This window comes from Thamnophis sirtalis, unplaced genomic scaffold, assembly GCF_051295495.1.
Source record: "Thamnophis sirtalis isolate CommonGarterSnake01/CBP01778 unplaced genomic scaffold, rThaSir2_p1.2 scaffold_2, whole genome shotgun sequence".
Lineage (NCBI taxonomy): Eukaryota > Metazoa > Chordata > Lepidosauria > Squamata > Natricidae > Thamnophis > Thamnophis sirtalis.
The window spans coordinates 55,015,135-55,037,517 of record NW_028261382.1 but is presented as its reverse complement, the minus strand read 5'-3'; the positions used below and the strand labels follow the sequence as shown (position 1 = coordinate 55,037,517).

Below are 22,383 nucleotides of genomic sequence, written 5' to 3'. Positions count from 1 at the left end.
TAGAAAAAGAAGAAGAAACGAAGGGACGGCAGCTGAAGGGAGAATAGCAATAACAACAGGCACTTACAGACTGCTTTATCATGCTTTCCAGCCCTCTCTAAGCGGTTTACAGAGTCAGCCTCTTGCCCCCAACAATCTGGGTCTTCATTTTACCCATCCCGGAAGGATAGAAGGCTGAGTCAACCTTAGATAGAGAGGTAGGTAGGTAGGTAGAGAGGTAGGTAGGTAGGTAGGTAGGTAGGTAGATAGATAGATAGATAGATAGATAGATAGATAGATAGATAGATAGATAGATAGATAGATAGATAGATAGATAGATAGATAGATAGATAGATAGATAGAGTGAGCGGATGGATGGATGGATGGATGGTGGTTGGATAGATAGATGGACAGACAGACAGTGATAGAGTGGATGGATGGATACACAAATGGACAAGGATACATGTAGAGATTGAATGGGTAGGTAGGTAGGTAGGTAGGTAGGTAGGTAGATGATAAGTAGGTAGGTTGGATGGATGGATGGATGGATGGATGGATGGATAGATTATAGGTAGGTCGGTGGATAGATAGATGGATAGATTATGGGTAGGTAAGTGGATGGACAGATGGATGGATAGATTATAGGTAGTAGGTGGATGGGTGGATGGATGGATGCTGGGAAATAGATGAATGATAGTTAAATAGAAGAAAGAGTGGAATATCACTTCACAGTGCTTTTACACCCCTCTAAGCAGTTTACAGAGTCAGCCTCTTGCCCCCAACAATCTGGGTCCTTATTTGACCCACCTCGGAAGGACGGAAGGCTGACTCAACCTTGAGATAGATGGATGGATGGATGATAGGTAAATGAAAGTTAGATTAATAGATAGATGGATGGATGGATGGATGGATGGATGATAGGTAGGTAGGTGAGTGGGTGGGTGGATGGTAGATAGATAGATAGATAGATAGATAGATAGATAGATAGATAGATAATAGACGGATGGATGAGAAGTAAATTGAAGATAGATTGATGGATGGATGGATGGATGGATGGGAAGTAGATTGAAGATAGATTGATAGATGGATGGATGGATGATAGGTAGATGAAAGTTAGATGGATGGATGGACGGATGGATGGATGGATGGATGGATGATAGGTAGGTAGGTGAGTGGGTGGGTGGGTGGATGATAGATAGATAGATAGATAGATAGATAGATAGATAGATAGATAGATAGATAGATAATATATGGATGGATGGATGAGAAGTAAATTGAAGATAGATTGATGGATGGATGGATGGATGGGAAGTAGATTGAAGATAGATGGATGGATGGATGGATGGATGGATGATAGGTAGATGAAAGAGATGGATGGATGGATGGATGGATGATAGGTAGGTAGGTGAGTGGGTGGGTGGATGATAGATAGATAGATAGATAGATAGATAGATAGATAGATAGATAGATAGATAATAGATGGATGGATGGATGAGATGTAGATTGAAGATAGATAGATAGATGGATGGATAATAGGTAAATAGAAGATATGGAACTTCACGTTCCTATGTTGTCTTAAGTCATGTGTTTGTTCTTGTTGATGTGTTTATGTGTGTAAAATAAAAACTTTAAAAAAAAAAGAAGATAGAAGAGACAGCGAGAGCAGAAGAGCTCTTAGGCGTATAGCCTGCTTTTAGCCCTATCTAAGCCGTTTACAGAATCAACATCTTGCCCCCCAACAGTCTGGGTCCTCTGAAGATGGAAGGCTGAGTCAACCTTGAGCCTGAATCTGTTTGTCCGTCCGTCCATCTGTCCGTCCATCCGTCCATCCATCCATCCATCCATCCATCCATCCATCCCAAAAGTGATACCACTTAGACTTATATACCGCTTCACAGTGGCTTTACAGGACTCTCTAAGCGGTTTACAGAGTCCTCAACCTGCAGCCATTCATTCCGTGACTTTCCGAAGTTACGGCGGCCCTGAAAAAAAAGGGACTAACGACCAATCCTCGTGCTTATGACTGTCACAGCGCCCCCAGTGGTCACATGATCAAAATCGGGGTGCTTGGCCTTTGGCACGTATACAACGGCTTGCAGCACCCCAGGGTCCATTTGGGACTCTCCCGGTGGGCTCCCAACAAGAAAAACCAAGGGAGAAAGCTGGATTCACTTAACGGCTGCCTGATTCGCTTAACAACTGAAAGACTTCACGGTGGCCAAAGCAGGGTGGGAAAAATCAGGCACGGCTCACCGAACAGCCGCCCTAGAACGAAGATTCTAGTATTGGTTGTGGTCATAAATCAAAGGCTGTCTGTACAGGTAGTCGTCGACTTACAACGGTTCATTTAGCGACCACTCGAAGTTACAATGGCACTGGAAAAAAGCGGCTTTGGGCCATTTTTCGCAGTTACAACCTTTACGGCATCCTCCCGATCATCTGATCAAAATTCAGATGTTCGGCGGCTGGTTCATACGACGGTCGCAGCATCACCCGTGTGTGTGTGTGTGTGTGTGTGTGTGTGTGTGTGTGTGTGTGTGATGCGATTCCCCCTTTTTATGGCCTGACAAGCGAAGCCTGTGCGGAAGCCATATTCCCTTAACAGCCAGGTTGCTAACCGAACAACTGCAGTGATTTGCTTAACAACCTTGGGAAGAAAAGTCGCAAACTGGAGAAAACCCACAGCACATTTCGCACTTAGCAACATAAATTTGGGCCTCAGTTGTCGTAAGTTGAGGCCGTGTGTGTGTGTGTGTGTGTGTTATAGAGACATAGATATAGATGATATAGATATAGATGATATAGATGAATTAGATATAGATTATATACATATGCATACATACATACATACATACATACATACATACATACATACATACATACATACATCGATATAGATATAGAGGTATAGAGATATAGACACACACACACACACAAACACACTATATTGCCAAAAGTATTTGCTCACAACTGCTTGCCGTATTTGGGTCTTTTCCCGTGTAAGGTTGAGAGTATCTTGGCGACGTTTCGACGAGGCCCCACTCGCCATCTTCAGGCTGGTGCCTTCGGCTTCGTGCTTCTGCGAGCAAAGCGTGATCTGAGCTGCCATCTTTCTATAAATATAAATAAACGTTACGAAACAGCTGACTAATCTGCAAACATCAACTCCGTAAGATTGACAGTATACCGAGGAATCCACAAAGTCTTAACGTTGCCAAGGTTGGAGACCCCTGTCTTGGGCTGCAGATTGAAATATCACCTATACTTATTAACAGTGTTTGAGATAATGAAGGAGTATATGAATCAATATGAATCTATATTGGCTTCTGGTTATATTATTGTATGCTGTCAGAAATTAGTTGTTTTCTAGCCTAACAAATCGGAAACTTAATACTGGACTGCAAATGTTATCTCACTGCTGCGTCTCGCTTCTATTCTTGGCTTCAAAGCTGTGCACATTCTTGAAAGCTAGTAGGAGAAATTGTTACCCGGGAATATCAGGCCCCATAGATAAAGGAACCAAACTAGGGAATTTTCCTGGCTCATAAATCCTTAAAGCATTCTGCCGAAAAACAATTTGGCAAAGTGGGGGTGGGGGCTGCCCCCCCCCCCTACACAAGGCTACAGGAATATTCCACAGATAAGGTAGGCAGAGACAGGAGCTTGAACAACAGAACGTTTTAAAGATCACTGTGATGTTCCCGTGGTTTGTCCATGAGGCCAATGTGGAGAAAAGACAGGACACGATCTTTCTCGGGATGGAGCGACCCAGATTGGGGGTCTGGTAGCCCCTTTTATTGAGATAGGACAAAGGCAGGAGGAGCAATAGCATGTGGTTAAAAACAGCCTGTAAAAGTACAATTTCTAATCTACTGCTCAGGGAAGTTCTGTCTATATATGGTCAAATCCTGGGCGTCAATGGTAGGGCACATCTCAGGATGTTATGTTATGAACTATCAGGATGTTATGGAGTTTTAGGAGTTTGTTTTCTCCTGTGTGGTTCAGCGTGGCTCTGCATGCCCTGGTATGAACTGGGCCATGGGTGTCCCACACCTACACAAGGAATTATATTACAACAGATCACGTTGGTAACGAATCTTTGCCTCTGATTGGATAAACTTTGTTTCTATCTGCCTAAAATGTGTATAAAACTCTGAGCCCGTCTTGCAGGGTGTGGCTATTCCTTACATGCATTTGTCTGTATGTTTTGGATATAGTTTTGTTACCCAGCTTTTGCTATGGCCATATATAAAAAAGCTGATACTTTTTGCAAGCCTCGTCTGGAGTCTTAACTCTCTTTGGCATCTCAGTGGCTCGGCATAACCGCTGAAACCTTACAGTACATTCTCTTTTCTCTTTCCAGGTCTGCTTTGCGTTCGGATTCTCCCGCGAAGATTAGCTCCATGGAAAAGAAACTCCTTTTTAAGAGCAAAGAGCTAAAAGACACCCAGGACAAGTGTCACAAGGTATTTATTTACATGGCCGGCTTCCCTCCTTGCTCCAGAAGTCCACAACCCACCGGGGGCCAAGGATCTTCCAGAGGCTGACGTTGGTTGGCAGCTTCCGCGGAGAAGTTTCCTCATCGGGCAGAGAGAGAGCAAGAGAGAGAGAGGAGCCTAGGTCATGCCTCGCTCCAGGGCTGCTCCTGTTAGAAGAAGCCCTGGATCCATCCAAGAAGCTTCCAGAAGAAGCTCTGGATCCACCCAAGATCCTTGATCAGCCCAGCTTTGATGTTTCGAGCCTGTCGTCTTCATCTGATGCTTTCTTTCTCTAATTCTCTTTTTTGAGTACTGCGAAGTCTCCGGGGTGTTTTCCCCCCTCTTCCCTTTCTTTCCGCTTCTGTAACTGCGACCGCTTCTCTGATTTACAACGGACCATCTTCTAACTCTTTCTGGAAATAAACTCCTTGTATGTGTGGGGGATCCGTGGAAACTCCCCGTTCTCCTTTGCGGGACTCCGAGGGAGCGCCGTAACTTCCTTGTTTGCTCGGTGGTCCCTCTGAAAGCTATGGGGGGAAATCCTCTTCTGGTTCGAGATGGATTTGGGATAAAGCTAAAGTGAGCCATCTCGGGAGCGAAAGAGAGAGGAATAATAATAATAATTTAAAAAAAAACTCCTCCAATCCGGTGAAAAAAATGATGGTGACTTTTATGCTAACCGGGGACCGAAGAGGGGCTGAATGCAAACAAGCCGCGTGAATGAATGGGGTGACTTAGAATCACTGCCTTTTTGCCCCCCCTCCCCCCCGAGAAGGAAGCGTGAATTTCCCAGGACCAGAAATAATGGTATTTGCCTTTTAAACAACTTAACTAAACCTTCGTCTCTCCGCTCCTGGTGCGCCTTGGATCTCTGCGCGCCTACCGGGAGTCCCTTTTCTTTTAAAAAAAAAAAAAAACCCTTTCGATGTCTGTTTGCAGATGGAGCAGGAAATGACGCGTTTGCATCGCAGAGTGTCGGAGGTGGAGGCTGTGCTTAGCCAAAAGGAGGTGGAACTGAAAGCCTCCGAGACCCAGCGATCCCTCCTGGAACAGGACCTGGCTACCTACATCACAGAATGCAGTGTGAGCCTCTCCTTGTGTCCCAGAAATCCCTCTCCCTCCCTCCCTCCCTCCCGGATTTAGGGATTTAGGAGATTTCGAGTTGGCGATTGGGTACCCGCAGAGCTGGTGGGCACTGTCGAGAAATTGCTCCAGGCAGTTTTATCGTTTGAAAAGTCCCGTTGAAATCGCGGGAGCCTAAGGGTTGACGTGATACCGAGGCGAAAGAATGCAGGGGGTCCTCGACTTACGACCGCAATTGGGACCCCCAAATTCCTGATGTTAAGCGAGACATTTGTTAAGTGAGTTGTGGGGGGGGGCTTTGACGCCTTTTCCTGCAGCGCTTGTTAAGTGAATTACGGCCGCTGTTAAATTAGCCACACGGTTTCCCCGTTGACTTTGCTTGTCAGAGGGTCGCCAGAGGGGAATCGCGTGACACCTGCAACCGTCGTAAGTGTGAGTCGGTTGCCAAGCATCTGAATCTGGATCACAGGACCCTGGGGACACTGCAAAGGTCGTAACTGTGAAACCTGGTCATAAGTTTCACTCCCCCCCCCCTGTGCCGTAGTAACTTGTAACGGTCACTTAAAAAACTGTGGTAAGTCGAGGACTGCCTGTATTTGGGTCACGTCTTAAAAGGGCAGAGGACAATTCCAGAGGGATGGGGTTTTTTGAACATCTTGAGTAATGTTAGCTTTGTCAGAGTTTGTTGCAGAAAAATCAAATCCAGGAAGCAGACAAAGATAACTGATTCAGCTGGATTTCATTAACTTCTTTATATACATAATAACAGATGAATAAATGTACAATGCCAATAGTAGATTACAAGCAGGGGAGAACAGTTTAGTTTCATTTCAGAGTTCAGAGCAGACAGAGTAGTTTAGACTAGTTTACTTCTCAGAGCAGCAAGCTCAGAGCTTACAGACTAGTTTCAGTTTCAATTCTCATCTAAGCCATGCCCAGGCTCCAGGCTTAAGTTTCTGCTTCCAAAACAGCCCTCATTGGCTGACCCAGTTGCTATGCTTATTTGCTGGCTGATCTATTCCGGTCTATGAATATTCATACTCCGACAAGCTTAAAGGCAGTTCTTTAACAAGCCTAGATCTGTGGATCTCTCTACATTGATCTTGTTCAAGGTGTAGTATCAACAAATAGGAATCAAGAAGCATTCATAATTGGTGGATCGGGCCCCAAAATGTTGGCCTTTCCTATGATTGTAACTTTCCAAAGATTTAGATCTTTTCTTAGTCTCATCGCTGATGACGGATTATTTGAGACAAGAACTTAAGTGCCAGTCTTTTGAGCTATGCCCCATCTCTTAAGAAATGGTCCAGTAGATTTAATTTAATGGTCTCCGTTTAATGGTCTCCAAAGGAATAGAATAGAATAGAATAGAATAGAAAATTAATAGAATAGAATAGGAATGAGTAGAATAGAATAGGATAGAAAATAGAATAGAATAAGAATGAGTAAAGTAGAGTAGAATAGAATAGAAAATAGAATAGAATGAGTAGAAAAGAATAGAATAGAAAATAGAATGGAATAGCATAGAATATAGAATAGAATAGAATGAGTAGAATAGAATAGAAAATAAGAATGAGTAGAGTAGAATAGACTAGAAAATAGAATAGAATAGAAGGAGTACAATAGACTAGAAAATAGAATAGAATAGAATAAGGATGAGTAAAGTATAATAGACTAGAAAATAGAATAGAATAGAATAAAATGAGTAGAATAGAATAGAATAGAAAATAGAATAGAATAAGAATGAGTAAAGTAGAAGAGAATAGAAAATAGAATAAGAATGAGTGAAGTAGAATAGAATAAAATAGAAAATAGAATAGAATAGAATGAGTAGAATGGAATAGAATAGAATATAGAATGGAATAGCATAGAAAATAGAATAGAATAGAATAATTATGAGTAAAGAAGAGTAGAATAGACTAGAAAATAGAATAGAATAAGAATGAGTAGAGTATTATAGACTAGAAAATAGAATAGAATAGAATGTGTAGAATAGACTAGAAAATAGAATAGAATAGAATAAAATGAGTAGAATAGAATAGAATAGAAAATAGAATAGAATAAGGATGAGTAAAGTAGAATAGAATAGAAAATAGAATAGAATAAGAATGAGTAGAGTATTATAGACTAGAAAATAGAATAGAATAGAATGTGTAGAATAGACTAGAAAATAGAATAGAATAGAATAAAATGAGTAGAATAGAATAGAATAGAATAGAAAATAGAATAGAATAAGAATGAGTAAAGTAGAATAGAATAGAAAATAGAATAGAATAAGAATGAGTAAAGTAGAGTAGAATAGAATAGAAAATAGAATAGAACAGAATAGAACAAAATTCTTTATTGGCCAAGTGTGACTGGACACACACGGAATTCGTCTGGTGCATAGGCTCTCAGGGGGAGAGCCTATGCACCAGGGGAATATAAGGGGAATAAAATACATTCGTCAAGAATAAAAAGAGACAACACTTAATGATAGTCATAGATTGCAAATAAGCAATCAGGAAACAATCAATATAATCATAAGGATACAAGCAACAAAGTTACAGTCATGCAGTCCTAAGTTGGGAGCAGATGGGTGATAGGAACGATGAGAAGATTAATAGTAATACCGTGTTTCACCGAAAATAAGACAGCGTTCTTTTGACATTTTTTGAAATAAGCGCTTGGCCTTATTTTCAGGGAGGCCTTATTATTTTTGAGATGCAGAAGGCGGCGAGCGTGGCCACCTCATGGCTGCTGCCGCATTGCAATATTTTCGGGGAGGGCTTATTTTAGCGCATGGGCTCAAAAGCCCCGATTGGGCTTATTATCCGGGGAGGTCTTATTTTGGGGGAAAGAGGGTAGTAATGCAGACTTGGTAAATAGAGGGCAGGAGAAGAAGTAATGGATGGAATCGCTCATGAAAGAGAGATTCAATCTAGAATTAAGGAGAAATTTCCCGACGGTGAGAACGATCAATTGAATTTCTTACTCCTGAAAGTCATGGGTGCTCCCATCAATGGAAGTTTTCAAGAAGACATTGTCCAGAACGGTATCGGGTTCTCCTGCTTTAGCAGGGGCGGGGGTGGTGGGTTGGACTAGAAGACCTCCAAGGTCTCTTCCAGCTCTCTGTGATTCTGCATGGAGATGGCTGTGATATGCTCATTTCCAAGTTGCTTCTTAAATGACTTTTCCTTTTGAATCGAAAGCCTGCTTTTAACTGCTCTGGAGGCATCTGCTAGAAAATCTCATTCCTGCACCTGAGGTTCAGAAGGTGGAAATTGCACCACCACCACCCCCAAAAAAAGCTAAGATGCAAAGCTTCTTGTTCACCATGATTTGGGGTTGCTTGTTGCTTTTTTCCTCTTAGCTTGACTTGGCTTTGGCCCAATCTCGGGCCAAAAACGGGCCCTTTTTTTGTGTCCAACCTTGCATTTTTTCCAGAGCTTAAAGCGAAGTCTGGAACAGGCTCGGATGGAAGTGTCTCAAGAGGATGACAAGGCGCTGCAACTCCTTCACGATATAAGAGAACAAAGTCGCAAGTTGCAGGAAATCAAAGAACAGGTACAGATAACGCTTGTTCGGGAGGCTGTACCGTATTTTTCGGAGTATCAGACGCACTTCCCCCCCCCCTAAAAAAAGGTGAAAATGTATACACCAAATGTAGCCAAAAAATGCGAGGCACCGAGGAAGAGGCGATGGTCTGTGTCAGGAGTCAGCAAACTGCGGCTCTGGAGCCGCATGTGGCTCTTGAGCCGCATGTGGCTCTTTCCTCCCTCTGCTGCGGCTCCGTCACCACTCGGTGCCACAATGCACAGTGTGCCAGGAGAAGACTCTATGGCAAGGGGAGGGTTTTCCAGTTGTCTCCACAATTGATAGGGCTTTCGGTTATGACAGGTAGAGGAAAAAGTACGCCGCGCTAGGAGGAGACTCTATGGTGGGGGAACTGAACTTCCGGTCAGCTCCAGAATTGAACGGGGGGCTTCCGGTTAGGACCTTTGTGGCTCCTGGTGTTTTCTTTTCTGTGGGAAACGGGTCCGAATGGCTCTTTGAGTGTTTAAGTTTGCCGACCCCTGGTCTGTGGCAATCCCTGCAGCTTGGGACAGCTGATTGGGGGTATTCTGGGAGGCCGATCCACCCGCCAATCAGCTGCTCAGGTTGAATCAGGCTGCAATAATGTGCTGAAGCTGACCTGGCTGTTTGCTCTTTGCTGCAAGGAGGTGTCAAGAGTTTGCAGCAGCAATCCCATTCAGAAAGCACCCACAAGTAACTGATTCAGCAGGATTCAATAACCTCTCTTTATATATAATGTAACACATGAAGTAAATATACAATACCAAAAGCAGGTTTTCCAACGTGGTAGTTCAGCAGAGGAGAGAAGTTTCACTTTCAGTTTTAGTTTCAGATATCAGCAGAGCATGCAGCTTTAGTACAGCACAAGCCACCCCCTGGCTCCTTGCTGTCTCCTTCCTTGTTGCTCACACAGCAAATACTGTTTGTTTCCAAACAGCCCTAAACTCTCTCACACACTGACAGGATGCTAGCCAGATGAATACTGTGGATGCTGGTAGGTAGAGGCAGAATATTTTTTTTTCTTATTTTCCTCCCCCAAAACTAAGGTGTGTCTTATACTTCGGAGTGTCTTATACTCTGAAAAATACGGTATATAATAGCAGCTAAGAAGAGGGATGACTAACCTTTTGGGCCCGGTGGGTCAGAAATGTGGAAATTGCTTTACTTGGTTCTGAGGGTGTATTTGTTCTGTTGGACTTCTATGAATGAATGAATGAATGAATGAATGAATGAATGAATGAATGAATGAATGAATGAATGAATGACTTGGGGATAGATGGGGAACTCATGAAATTTGCAGATGACACCAAGCTGGCAAGAATAGCCAACACTCCAGAAGACAGGCTCAAGATACAGAAGGATCTTGACAAACTTGAACATTGGGCACTATCTAACAAAATGAAATTCAAGCGTGAAAAGAGTAAGGTTCTACATTTAGGCAAGAAAAACGAAACACACAGGTACAGTATAGGTGGCACCTTGCTCAGTAGTAGTAACTGTGAGAGGGATCTTGGAGTCCTAGTGGACAACTATTTAAATAGGAGCCAGCCGTGTGCAGCAGCTGCCAAAAAAGCCAACACAGTTCTAGGCTGCATAAACAGAGGGAGAGAATCAAGATCACGCGAACGGTTAATACCACTTTATCATGCCTTGGTAAGACCACACTTGGAATACGGCAGCCAGTTTTGGTCGCCACGATGTAGAAAAGATGCTGAGACTCTAGAAAAGTGCAGAGAAGAGCAACAAAGAGGATTAGGGGACTGGAGACTAAAACATATAAAGAACGGTTGCTAGAACTGGGTGTGTCTAGTTTGATGAAAAGAAGGATTAGGGGAGACAGGATAGCAGTCTTCCAATATCTCAGGGGCTGCCACTAGGAAGAGGGAGTCAAACTATTCTCCACGGCACCTGAGGGCAGGACAAGACACAATGGGTGGAAACTAATCAAGGAGAGAAGCAACTTAGAACTAAGGAGAAATTTCCTGACAGTGGGAACAATTAATTAGTGGAACAGAAGTTGCCTCCAGAAGTTGTGAATGCTCCAACACTGGAAGTTTTTAAAGAAGAGATTGGATAGCCATTTGTCTGAAGTGGTGTAGGGTTTCCTGCCTAAGCAGGGGGTTGGACTAGAAGACCTCTAAGGTCCCTTCCAACTCTGTTATATGAATGAATGGGTGGATGGATGGATGGACGAATGAATTTATGAGAAACAAATGGACGACCACATTTCACTCGGAGTCTCCCTGTGATTCCAGAATCTTTCCTCCCCTCCATTTTCCCCTCATAACTTTCCAAGATGGCTGATTTCCCTTCCCGTCCCTCAGGAGTACCAAGCTCAAGTGGAGGAAATGCGACTGATGATGAATCAGCTAGAAGAAGACCTTATTTCTGCTCGCAGACGCAGCGATCTTTACGAATCGGAGCTGAGGGAATCTCGACTGGCGGCGGAGGAGTTCAAGCGAAAAGCCACCGAATGTCACAACCGGCTCCAGAAAGTCGTCAAGGTCAGCTCACTCCAGATTTTCCCCTGGTTGATTTCCAATCTTCTCCAGCTCCCAAAAGGATGGAAAAGAGAGGAATTTGACTCGGTTTTAGAGGGTGGGAGTAACACGTACACCCATGGCTTGGTTGTAGGCTTTAATTCGTATAGTTATTATTCTTTTCTACATTCGTCGTTCTTATACATTTGTCATTCCATTTAGAGGGTTATAACATACCATTTGGGTTGCTTTGTTTATCATTCCTCGCCTGTTTTGACACCATCTTCTTTTTCCCTTTCTTTTCTCCTTCCTCTCCTTCCTTCCTCCTCTCCTTTCCCTTCCTTCTTCCCTTGCCTCTCCTCTAACTCCTACTCTTCCCCTTCCTCCCTTCTCTCCTTCTCTCTTCCATCTTCCTCTCCTTCCCTCTATTTTCCTCCCCTCCTCTTTCATTCCCTCTCCTCCTCTCTTCCTGTCTTTTTCTATTGTTGTAGGTTCTTTCTTTTCTCCCCCCCTCCCTCCCTTCTTTCCTTTCTTCCTTCCTCCTCTCCTTTACCTTCCTTCTTCCCTTACCTCTCCCCTACTCCTCTCTTCCTCTTCTTCCCCTCGCCTTCTCTCCTTCTCCCTTCCATCTTCCTCTCCTCACCTCTATCTTCCTTCCCTCCTCTTCCTCTCATCTCCTCCTCTCTTCCTTTCTTTTTTTATTGTTGTAGGTTCTTCCTTTTCTCCCTCCCTTCCTTCTCTCCTTCCTTCCTCTTCTCCTTTCCCTCCCTTCTTCCCTTATCTCTTCCCTATTCCTCTCTTCCCCTTCCTGCCCTCTCTCTTTCTCCCTTCCATCTTCCTCTCTTTACCTCTATCTTCCTACCCTCCTCTTCCTCGCCTCTCATCTCCTCCTCTCTTCCTTTCTTTTTCTATTGTTGTCCGTGTCTCTTCCAGCTCTTAATTTTTATTTTCTTGGGGTGGTATTTCCGCAGAACCAAAAATAGTTAAATATCATTTCTTGTTTCCTTTCCTTCTCAAATCTATCTCGATTGTGGTTTTTCCCCCCTTTTGTCTCTTACTTTTGAATATATACTTATATATTGTTATTTTCCTCCCTATTTGGCTTCGTTGTAGACTTTAATTTTGATAGTTAGAGAAAATACAGCTAGTCCTCGCTTTACGATGGTTCATTTAATGACCGTTCGGAGTTACAATGGCAAAGTGACTTGGGACCTATTTTCCCACGGCCACTGAATCAAAATCAAAATTCAGACACTTGGCAACCGACTCACTTTTACGACGGGGTCATGTGATCTCGTTTTTGCGACCTTCTTGCCAAGCCAAGCCAATGAGGAAGCTGCACAACCGTTGTGACTCACTTAACAACCGCAGCAATTCACTTAACGACGGTGAGAAGAAAGGTCGTAAGATGGGGCAAAACTCATTGAACCAGTGTCTTGCTTAGCAGCAGAAATGTTAGGCTGAATTGTGGTCGTAAGTCGAGGACTAGCTCTGGTAAGTGATAAAGAAACCAAAAGAAGTCATTCTTTAGCATTTCTTTGAAAAGGGAGTCGGGAGGCTGAATTGCTCGGGATTCTGACCGCCAATTATCCGATTCTGTTCTAAAAATGTTTATATTTGCAGCTTGATAAATTTCTTAGCCTGTATGATATTAAGGCCCCAGGGAGTGATGAAAATGGCATTGTTTGCTGTCTGTGTTGCAAAATAATCAGAACAAATTCCTTTACGTTCCCCAGTATGGTTACCTTTTTCTGGTCAAAATTAGTCCTTAATAACTGCTTTTATTAATTTCCCTTGACTCTGTTTTCAATACTGCAATGAGATTAGGCTATCTACTTAAGAAAAGTGGGACGCGGTGGCTCAGGGGCTAAGACGCTGAGCTTGTCAAATCGAATCCCTAGCACTGCGTAACCGAGTGAGCTCCCGTTACTCATCCCAGCTTCTGCCAACCTAGCAGTTCGAAAGCACATAAAAAATGCAAGTAGGAAAATAGAGACCACCTTTGAAATTAGCACCTGCCTGATACTCTGATTAAGCCGCGGCTGCAACCAAAATGTAAGGATGTGGTGGCTCAGGGGCTAAGGGGCTGAGCTTGTCGATCAGAAAGGTCGGCAGCTCAGCGATTTGAATCCCTAGCGCTGGGTAACGGAGGGAGCTCCCGTGACTTGTCCCAGCTTCTGCCAACCTAGCAGTTCGAAAGCACGTAAAAAATGCAAGTAGGAAAATAGGGACCACCTTTGGTGGGAAGGGAACAGCGTTCCGTGCGCCTTCGGCATTGAGTCATGCTGGCCACATGACCACGGAGACGTCTTCGGACAGCGCTGGCTCTTCGGCTTTGAAACCGAGATGAGCACCGTCCCCTAGAGTCGGGAACGACTAGCACATATGTGCAAGGGGAAGCATTACCTTACTTAAGAAAGATTCTGTCTCTTTTTGGTTTGAATCACTATTACCTGCAAGATTTCACCTTTATTTCTCCAATAAAATGAGTGGTGTTTGGAGGTATAAGAAAATTTAGAGCTACATAATTTTTCTGTTAATCTGGATCCGGTTGCTAAATTGCATGTTCTGTTCAATTCTCACCTAAAAGGTTAAAGACCAAGGAAAAACGGAAGTTGGAGAGCTGTATTCCAAGCTGGAGAAGGTATGTTTAGAAGTCTCGTTTTCTTTTGTGGAATCCTTCGCGATAACATCCCGGAAATAAATGTCTGTGGGGATTCTCAATCATCCAGATCACGGTGGCCCCAAAGATGCTTTTCTGAAAAAAGGCAAGCGGGCTTTCTTTGTTTTTCTTCTGAAGGCGTTTCGCTTCTCATCCGAGAAGCTTCCCTCAGTTCTGGAGAAGAATTGGAACTGAGAACTGAGGAAGCCTCTGGGATGAGAAGCGAAACCTCTTCAAGGAGAAACGAAGGAAACCCAGTTGCCTTTGGGAACTGAAGAAGCTTCATTTTCATTTTTCATTTACTTTATTTGTATGCCGCCCTTTTCCCTGAGGGGACTCAGGGCGGCTCACAATTCAGGGGGAGGGAAGGACAAACAAGTTACAAACATGAAGACAATACATCATTAAAAAAAGCACAACAGTCATACTATTCGAGTGGGGCTGCAAGTCTTTAGCCCCAGGCCTGTCGGGACAGCCAGGATTTAAGGGCTATGCGGAAGGTCTGGAGGGTGGTGAGGGTACGAATCTCCACGGGGAGTTCGTTCCAGAGGGTCGGAGCAGCCACCGAGAAGGCTCTCCTCCGAGTAGTTGCAGTCGACATTGGCCGGCTGATGGGATTCGGAGGAGGCCTAATCTATGGGATCGTATCGGTCTAGTGGAGGTAATTGGCAGTAGGCGGTCTCTCAAGTACCCAGATCCAATACCATGAAGGGCTTTGTAGGTGACAACTAGCACCTTGAAGCTTCCTGGATGAGAAGCGAAAAGTCTTCAGCGAAAAACCAAGGTAGCCCATTCGGTATTCCCAGAATAAATACAATATTTGGCTGACTTGTAAAATCATAAAATCAAATGAATTCCAGACTTAAAACGGGGATTTGGGGGAGAGACAATAGAGAATGAAGCCTCTGTGCCCTGTTTGACTGCATTAGCATTATGTGAACGTTTTTATCCACATAAGGAAAACTGCCAATCTTAGACAGCTTATAAGATTTCGAGTATTGTGACTCAAAGCGTGTTGACAGCAGCCGAGGAAAAATCCCTGCGCCAGCTTAGAGGCTTCGAGGACTCCGAAAGTAAGGAGACGTTGAGCTGCGTCAACAGAGTGGAGAAGGCAAATGAGGGAAGGCCAGCCTAAGAAGAGGTTCAGAGGAATTGGGGAACAGAATAGCAATAGCACTTACACTTATGTACCACTTCATAGTACTTTGAAGCCAGAGGTGGGTTCCTACCAGTTCGCACTTATTTGGTAGAACCGGTTCATCAAATCTACCGAACCGGTTAGAAGAGGTTCCATCAGTGGACCCAGAAAGCAGGCCACACCTACAGAAGAGGTTAACAAAAAAAATTTGAAACCCACCACTGGTCCTTGGATATGATTATTCTACACTATCATGCTCCTATTTATAAAACTCCGTGCCTCTGTGAAAGGTAAGGATGACTCCTGCGTTTGTGGTGCAATCAGAACATTGCGTGTGTTGAAGTTGTTTTAACGCAAACCAAAGATGCCTTTAAAAAAACAAGTTTACATCCTATTCTTATGCCTGCCAGTGCTGTGTGTGGGGTAAATTAAGGTGGTTCTGACAAGTGTCGTCAGCATCTTCATATCCGGTCACATGGGTGGCAAGCCACTCCCATCCGGTCACATGGGTGGCAAGCCACTCCCACAAAGGAGGCCACACCCACAGAGTAGGTTCGAACAATTTTTGAAACCCACCACTGTTTGAAGCTCTTTCTAAGCGGTTTACAGAGTCAGCCTCTTGCCCCCACCCCCAACCATCTGGGTCCTCATTTTACCCACCTCGGAAAGGACGGGAGGCTGAGTCAACCTTGAGCTGGTCAGGATCGAACTCCTGGCAGTGGGCAGAGTTAATCTGAAAATGCTGCATTCTGATAGATAGATTGATAGACCAGACAGGTAATGGTGAACCTGTTTTTTTGGGCTCGCGTGCCAAAAGCGGGGGGAGCACAAGGGGGGTCGTGCGCAGGCGTGCTACACCCATAATGCAATGCGCAACCCCAGCACACATGACCAGTGCTTCCTCCCCCCCCCCCATTTTTGGCATGCTTTTTTCGCCCTCCCCAGGCTCCAGAGGCTTTATAGGAGCCTGGGGAGGGCGAAAACAGCCTCCCCTGGATGCACTCCGGAGCACAAAAAACAGCCCTACGGGCAAACCGGAAGTTCGGGAACGGACTTCCGGTTTGCTCGTAGGGTTGGTTTTAGCCACCTGGAGCCTTCAGGGAAGCCTCCAGAAGGCCTCCGGGGGGACGGGGGGAGTTGTTTTTGCCCTCTCCAGGCTCCTATAAAGCCTCTGGAGCCTGGGGAGGGTGAAAACAGCCTCCCCCACCCGCCCGGAGACCCTCCGGAGGTTTCAGGAGCTTCCCTAAAGTCTCCGGAGTGCAAAAAACACCCCTACGGGCAAACCGGAAGTTCGGGAATGGAACTTCCTGTGGTTCGCCATCCCGGATATAGGGTCTCCTGCCTGAGCAGGGTGTTGGATTAGAAGACTTCCAAGGTTCCTGCTCACCCGTTATTCTGTTATAAAGTCATCTAAATGACCCCCCCCCCAAAATATATATGTATGAATGATATCTTTCTCGCCCTTGCAAAATTGAGGGAGCAGGAATGGGGAAGAGATACTATATGTATGTCTATAGCCTAACAAATAGCAATAGCAGTTAGACTTATATACCGCTTCATAGGGCTTTCAGCCCCCTCTAAGCGGTTTACAGAGTCAGCATATTGCCCCCAACAACAATCCGGGTCCTCATTTTACCCACCTCGGAAGGATGGAAGGCTGAGTCAACCCTGAGCCGGTGAGATTTGAACAGCCGAGCTGCAGAACTGCAGTCAGCTGAAGTAGCCTGCAGTGCTGCATTTAACCACTGCGCCACCTCGGCTCTAACGAAGGGAAAGGGGCGAAATGATATCAGTCTTCCAATATTTGAGGGGCTGCCACAACGAAGAGGGTGGCCAAGCTATTCTACGAAGCCCCCGAAGGCAGGACAAAAAAAAACACAAAACGATGGAAACTAATCAAGGAGAGAAGGAACCTGGAACTAAGGAGAAATTTCCTAACGGTGAGAGCAATTAACCCAGTGGAACAGCTTGCCACTTGAAGTTGTGGGTGTTCCATCATGGGAGGCCTTTGCGAAGAGCCTGGGCAGCCATTTGTCCAGAACGGTGTAGGGTCTCCTGCTCGAGCAGCGGGTTGGACTAGAAGACCTCCGAGGTCCCTTCCCATTCTGTGATTCTTTTTTCCCCTTTGTGCCTTGTCTAGATCAACGCAGATCAACAGGTGAAGATTCAAGAACTCCAAGAGAAGTTGACAAAGGTGAGTTTTTTTTTTTAATTTATTGAAAATTTTTGGAAAAAAAAAACTTTTACAAATGTTTACCTCTCTCCCCCTCCCCACCCACCCACCCCAACCTTCCCCCCCCCCCCCGACTTCCCAAAACCAATACAGGGTATAAATCGTTAACAAAGATATTCTAAAATAAACTTTGAAAAAGTTAGTGTCATCTTTCATTTGAGCTTTAACTCCTCTTTGCTAGTCTAACTATAAACAGATTATATCATTCCTTGTTTCTTCAGTCATAAATTATCTGGAATTTCTTAGTCCCATATTTATTTTGAGTATAGTCAATCCATCTTCTCCACTCTAGTTTATATCTCTCATTTGAGTGATCCTTGAGATATGCTGATATTTTAGCCATCTCTGCTAGGTTTGTTTTTTTTAATGTCCATTCTTGAATAGTAGGCAAATCTTCCTTCTTCCAGTATTGCGCCACCAACAGTCTTGCTGCTGTTTATTTATTTATTTGTTTGTTTGTTTGTTTGCTTATTAGACTTATATACCGCTTCATAGGGCTTTCAGCCCTCTCTAAGCGGTTTACAAGTTTTTTAGCAAATTGAGTCAGCAACTTGCCCCCACAGTCCAGGTCCTCATTTTACCCACCTCGGAAGGATGGAAGGCTGAGTCGACCCTGAGCCGGTGAGATTTGAACAGCCGAACTGCAGAACTGCAGTTAGCTGAAGTAGCCTGCACTGCTGCATTTAGCCACTGCGCCACCTCGGCTCAAAAGTCTACACAACATCCTCATTTCACCCACCTCGGAAGGATGGAAGGCTGAGTCAACCTTGAGCCGGTGAGATTTGAACCGCTGAACTGCAGATCACAGTCAGCTAAAGTGGCCTGCAGTACTGCACCCTAACCACTGCGCCACCTCGGCTTTTTTATTATTAAATACAAAATCAAGTTAGTCTCTATAACAGTACAATCAGTAGTTATACCTAACAGGAATAACTGAGGGGTAAACTTTATCCTTTTTTAAAGAACAGTTTGCGTAATCCACCATATTTTTATCCAAGGTAAGGTTTTTTTTAATGCCGGATGTGCTGGAGAAACTCGGCGGCTTTGATTTTTGGCAAAGAAAGTTGACAAAACTTTCTTTGATTTTTGGCAAGGAAAGGTTTTTTTTTGTTGTTATTTCCCCCCTACACAAGTTTATAAATCTGCTTTATAGACTTTTCCTGCAAGCTGTAACGCAGAGGAGGGTGGAACGAGAGTCTGGTGTTCCAAAAACAGAGTTAGTCATCCCGCTATTAGATAGGAAGAAGAGGGGGGGGCGGTTATATGAGGGGGGGGGGAAGGCCTGGAACTGGAAATCGTGATGCTCGGCGCTTTCTCCTCTTCACAACATGTCAAGGGCCGGCTTATTTTTAAAAACAAAAAGCTTGAGTCAGAATTGGACTATCGGGTAAGAATTTAACTTGAGAAGGCCAAGTCGGGCACACACACACACACACACACACACCACCGCACAGGTGTGCGAGTGTTTTTCAGCCCTCCAGGCTGGCTTTGGCGATGATATAATGGGCGCGCATATAACGGCGACAGATTGCACTTCGTTTTAATTTGGCTGGGGGTTTTCATGGATGGGAAAAGGGCCAAAACATAACTCATGGATTCTATGACTTCTATTTGTTGTTGTTTTTTTTCTTTTCTTTTTTTTCTTCCTGGTGTGGGAAGCCCTCCTGGAAGGAAGGAAATCTTACCTGAGAAATATTTAAAAAAAGGCTGAATATTGTGTTTTCCCCACCCCAAAGGGAGACATGGAGGCATTGACTCTTAAAAGACAGAAAGCAGACTGAGTCTTTCTTAACAGCCCCACCCCTCTCCAGCAGATCTTGCAACTGGGAAAACCCTATTGCAATATCTGCTGGGGAGGGCTATTAACTGGTTTTCCCCCCCAGTTGCAATGGATGGCAGTGAAAGTTGGATCAAAAGGAAGGCTGAGCACCAAAGAATGGAGGCCTTTGAACTCTGGTGCTGGAGAAAACTCCTGCGAGTCCCTTCCTTTCTCTCTCTCTTTCTCTCTCTCTTCCTCCCCTCCCTCCCTTTCTTCCCTGCCTTCTTTCCTCCCTCCCTCCCTTCCCTCACTGCCTTCTTTCCTCCTTCCTCCTTCCTTCCTTTCTCTCTCTTTTCCTCTCTCTTCTTCCCCTTGCTTCCTTCCCTCTTTTCCTTCCTTCCTCCTCCCTTCCTTTCCTCACTGCCCTCCTTCCTCTCTCTCTTCCTTCCTTGCCTTATTTCCTCCCTCCTCACCTTCCTTCCTTCCTTCCTTCCTCTCTCCCTCTCTCTTTCCCTCCATCTCTCTCTCTTTCCCTCCCTCCCTCCCTCTCTTCCTCCCTCCATTTTATAAGTCTGCCCAATTCAAAAACAGCTCTGGATGGCCACAACATCCCTCCCTCCCTTCTTTCCCTTTCCTTCCTTCCTTCCTTCCTTCCTTCCTTCCTTGCTTCCTTCCTTGCTTCCTTCCTTCCTCTCTCTCTCTCTTTCTCTCTCTCCCTTTCCCCCTCCATTTTATAAGTCTGCCCAATTCGAAAACAGCTCTGGATAGCCACAACATCCCTCCCTCCCACTTTCCTTCCTTCCTCCCCCCTTTCCTTCCTTCCCCCCTTCCTTCCTTCCTTCCTTCCTTCTTCTCTCTCTCTCTCTCCCTTCCTCCCTCCATTTTATAAGTCTGCCCAATTCAAAAACAGCTCTGGATGGCCACAACATCCCTCCCTCCCTTCTTTCCCTTTCCTTCCTTCCTTCCTTCCTTCCTTCCTTCCTTCCTTCCTTCCTTCCTTCCTTCCTCTCTCTCTCTCTTTCTCTCTCTCCCTTCCCCCCTCCATTTTATAAGTCTGCCCAATTAAAAAACAGCTCTGGATGGCCACAACATCCCTCCCTCCCTAATGTAGGGACCAGTATATTGTTGATTCCTCCTTCCTCGTGCGTCCAATAACGTGTTGCGCTAAACTAAAAACCTGAGCGATGGGTTCCTGAAATGTTTCGGTGTTTTTACACCCCTGCGTACAACACGCCGGAATTGATTTTTCTCCCTCCTTCCCTCCCTTCCCTCCGAAGGCCATGAAGGCAAGCTCGGAAGCCACCGAGTTGCTCCAGAACATCCGCCAAGCCAAAGAGAGGGCCGAGAAAGAGCTGGAGAAGCTGCAGAACCGCGAGGATTCCAATGAAAGCATGAAGAAGAAATTGCTGGAAGCCGAGGTGAGCAAAGTGGTCACTTCGACACGCTCCAGGCTTCCGGTGTAATGAAAAGAAAAAAGAAAAGTCCTGGCTTTCTTCGCTGACTGAAACTTTTGCTTAAAGACGATTTGCAGGGTTTTTTTTGGGGGGGGGGATTTGAACCGAAGTTTAGCTGGGCAGAAGGGAATTGGAAGAGCAGGCGGCCAGCAGTTTGTGGTCACCTGAGCTTGTAGTGGGAATCCACAATGCCTTAATTTGGAGCTGGCCGAATTTATATGGTACTCGCCGATAAGCCAGCGCTGCCCAGGTATTTATTTATTGGGGGGCGGGGGGGGGGAATGTCCGTACCAAACATAATTTCTAACGTTGGATTTTCCCCCTTACCAGAGGGAGCCCCCTTGTGGGGTACTGTGAAGCCATTACTTCACTGGGCTGCACAGTAGAAGCCATTTTATGGCAGTGCAGTAGAAGCCATTTTAAGGCACAACAGGCTGTATCTTAACAGAACACACACCCTGGGAGGTTCTAGGGGTGTCTTAGAGAAGGGATGGGAGGGAAGGGAAGAGAATGTTGGATTTTCCCCCTTACCAGAGGGAGCTCCCTTGTGGAGTACTGGGAAGCCGCTACTATGGCAACTCCACTGTGCTATACAGTAGAAGCCATATTAAGGCAGTACAGTGGAAGCCATTTTAAGGCACAACAGGCTGCATCTTAACAGAACACACACACCCCTGAGGGGTTTTAGGGGTGTCTTATCCCCGACAGTATTTGTTTCTAAAGAGTAAGTCATCTGTGTACCAAGTTTGGTTGAAATTGCTCGAGGCGTTCCAGAGTTATGCTGCCGGACACACACACACGGACACAGCCATTTTTATATATAGATGGCAGAGTTGTTATTAAAGAATCATTGCCATTTTTTCCCCTTTTTCGTTGTTTTCCAAACGGTTTGGGCTTTCTCCAGTGGTGTGATCCTACCAGTTTAACAACCAGTTCGGTGATTTCCACTTTGCCCGAAAACCAGTAGAATGAGGTGATCATCCGGATCCTTTTGTGTGTGTGTGTGTGTGTGTGTGTGTAGTTCATTTTGCCTTCCTGTCTGAACTTTTGTCTAGGAACGACGCCATTCTCTGGAGAACCAAGTGAAGCGGCTGGAGACGGTGGAGCGGCGAGAGAACCGGCTAAAAGAAGATATCCAGACCAAATCTCAGCAAATCCAGCAGATGGCCGATAAAATTCTGGTGGGTAGCAATGAAAAAAAAGAGAGAGAGAGAGAAAGAGTCTTCAAACGGAGTGAGAGATATTTGGGTGGGAAGTGTTAAAAGACAGAAAAAGAAGCAGAAGATTTCAAATTATTAAACTTCTGCAGCTGGGGGGGGGGGGACACAGGTAAAATTTATCAAGGGTTCCTTGTTAATAAGGCCACAGGTTGATGAGGCTTAAAAGTGATGTGCTTGCTGCTTTAGCTTTCAAGCTTTCTCAGGGGTGCTTGGCAGCAACCATAAACCACGGAAATCCACCCCAATAAAAAAGTATTTGCACATTCATTCATACAGAATAGTCTTGCCTCCTTTTAGCTCTGGTTTGTTGACACAATCGTGCTTTTCAAAAGGCAACTGCGC

At 44.9% G+C, this 22,383-nt stretch overlaps 1 protein-coding gene across 1 annotated transcript in view; it reads left to right on the top strand.

Annotated features, from left to right (window-relative positions):
- The window catches only part of CIT (citron rho-interacting serine/threonine kinase), a 136,661-nt gene that overhangs the window by 33,218 nt on the left and 81,060 nt on the right, over positions 1–22,383 (top strand). Inside the window, 8 exon segments of the mRNA XM_087705637.1 lie at positions 4,343–4,445; positions 5,397–5,540; positions 8,967–9,086; positions 11,420–11,599; positions 14,166–14,219; positions 17,516–17,569; positions 20,645–20,785; positions 21,877–22,002. Coding sequence (XP_087561763.1) covers positions 4,343–4,445; positions 5,397–5,540; positions 8,967–9,086; positions 11,420–11,599; positions 14,166–14,219; positions 17,516–17,569; positions 20,645–20,785; positions 21,877–22,002 — 922 coding nt within the window.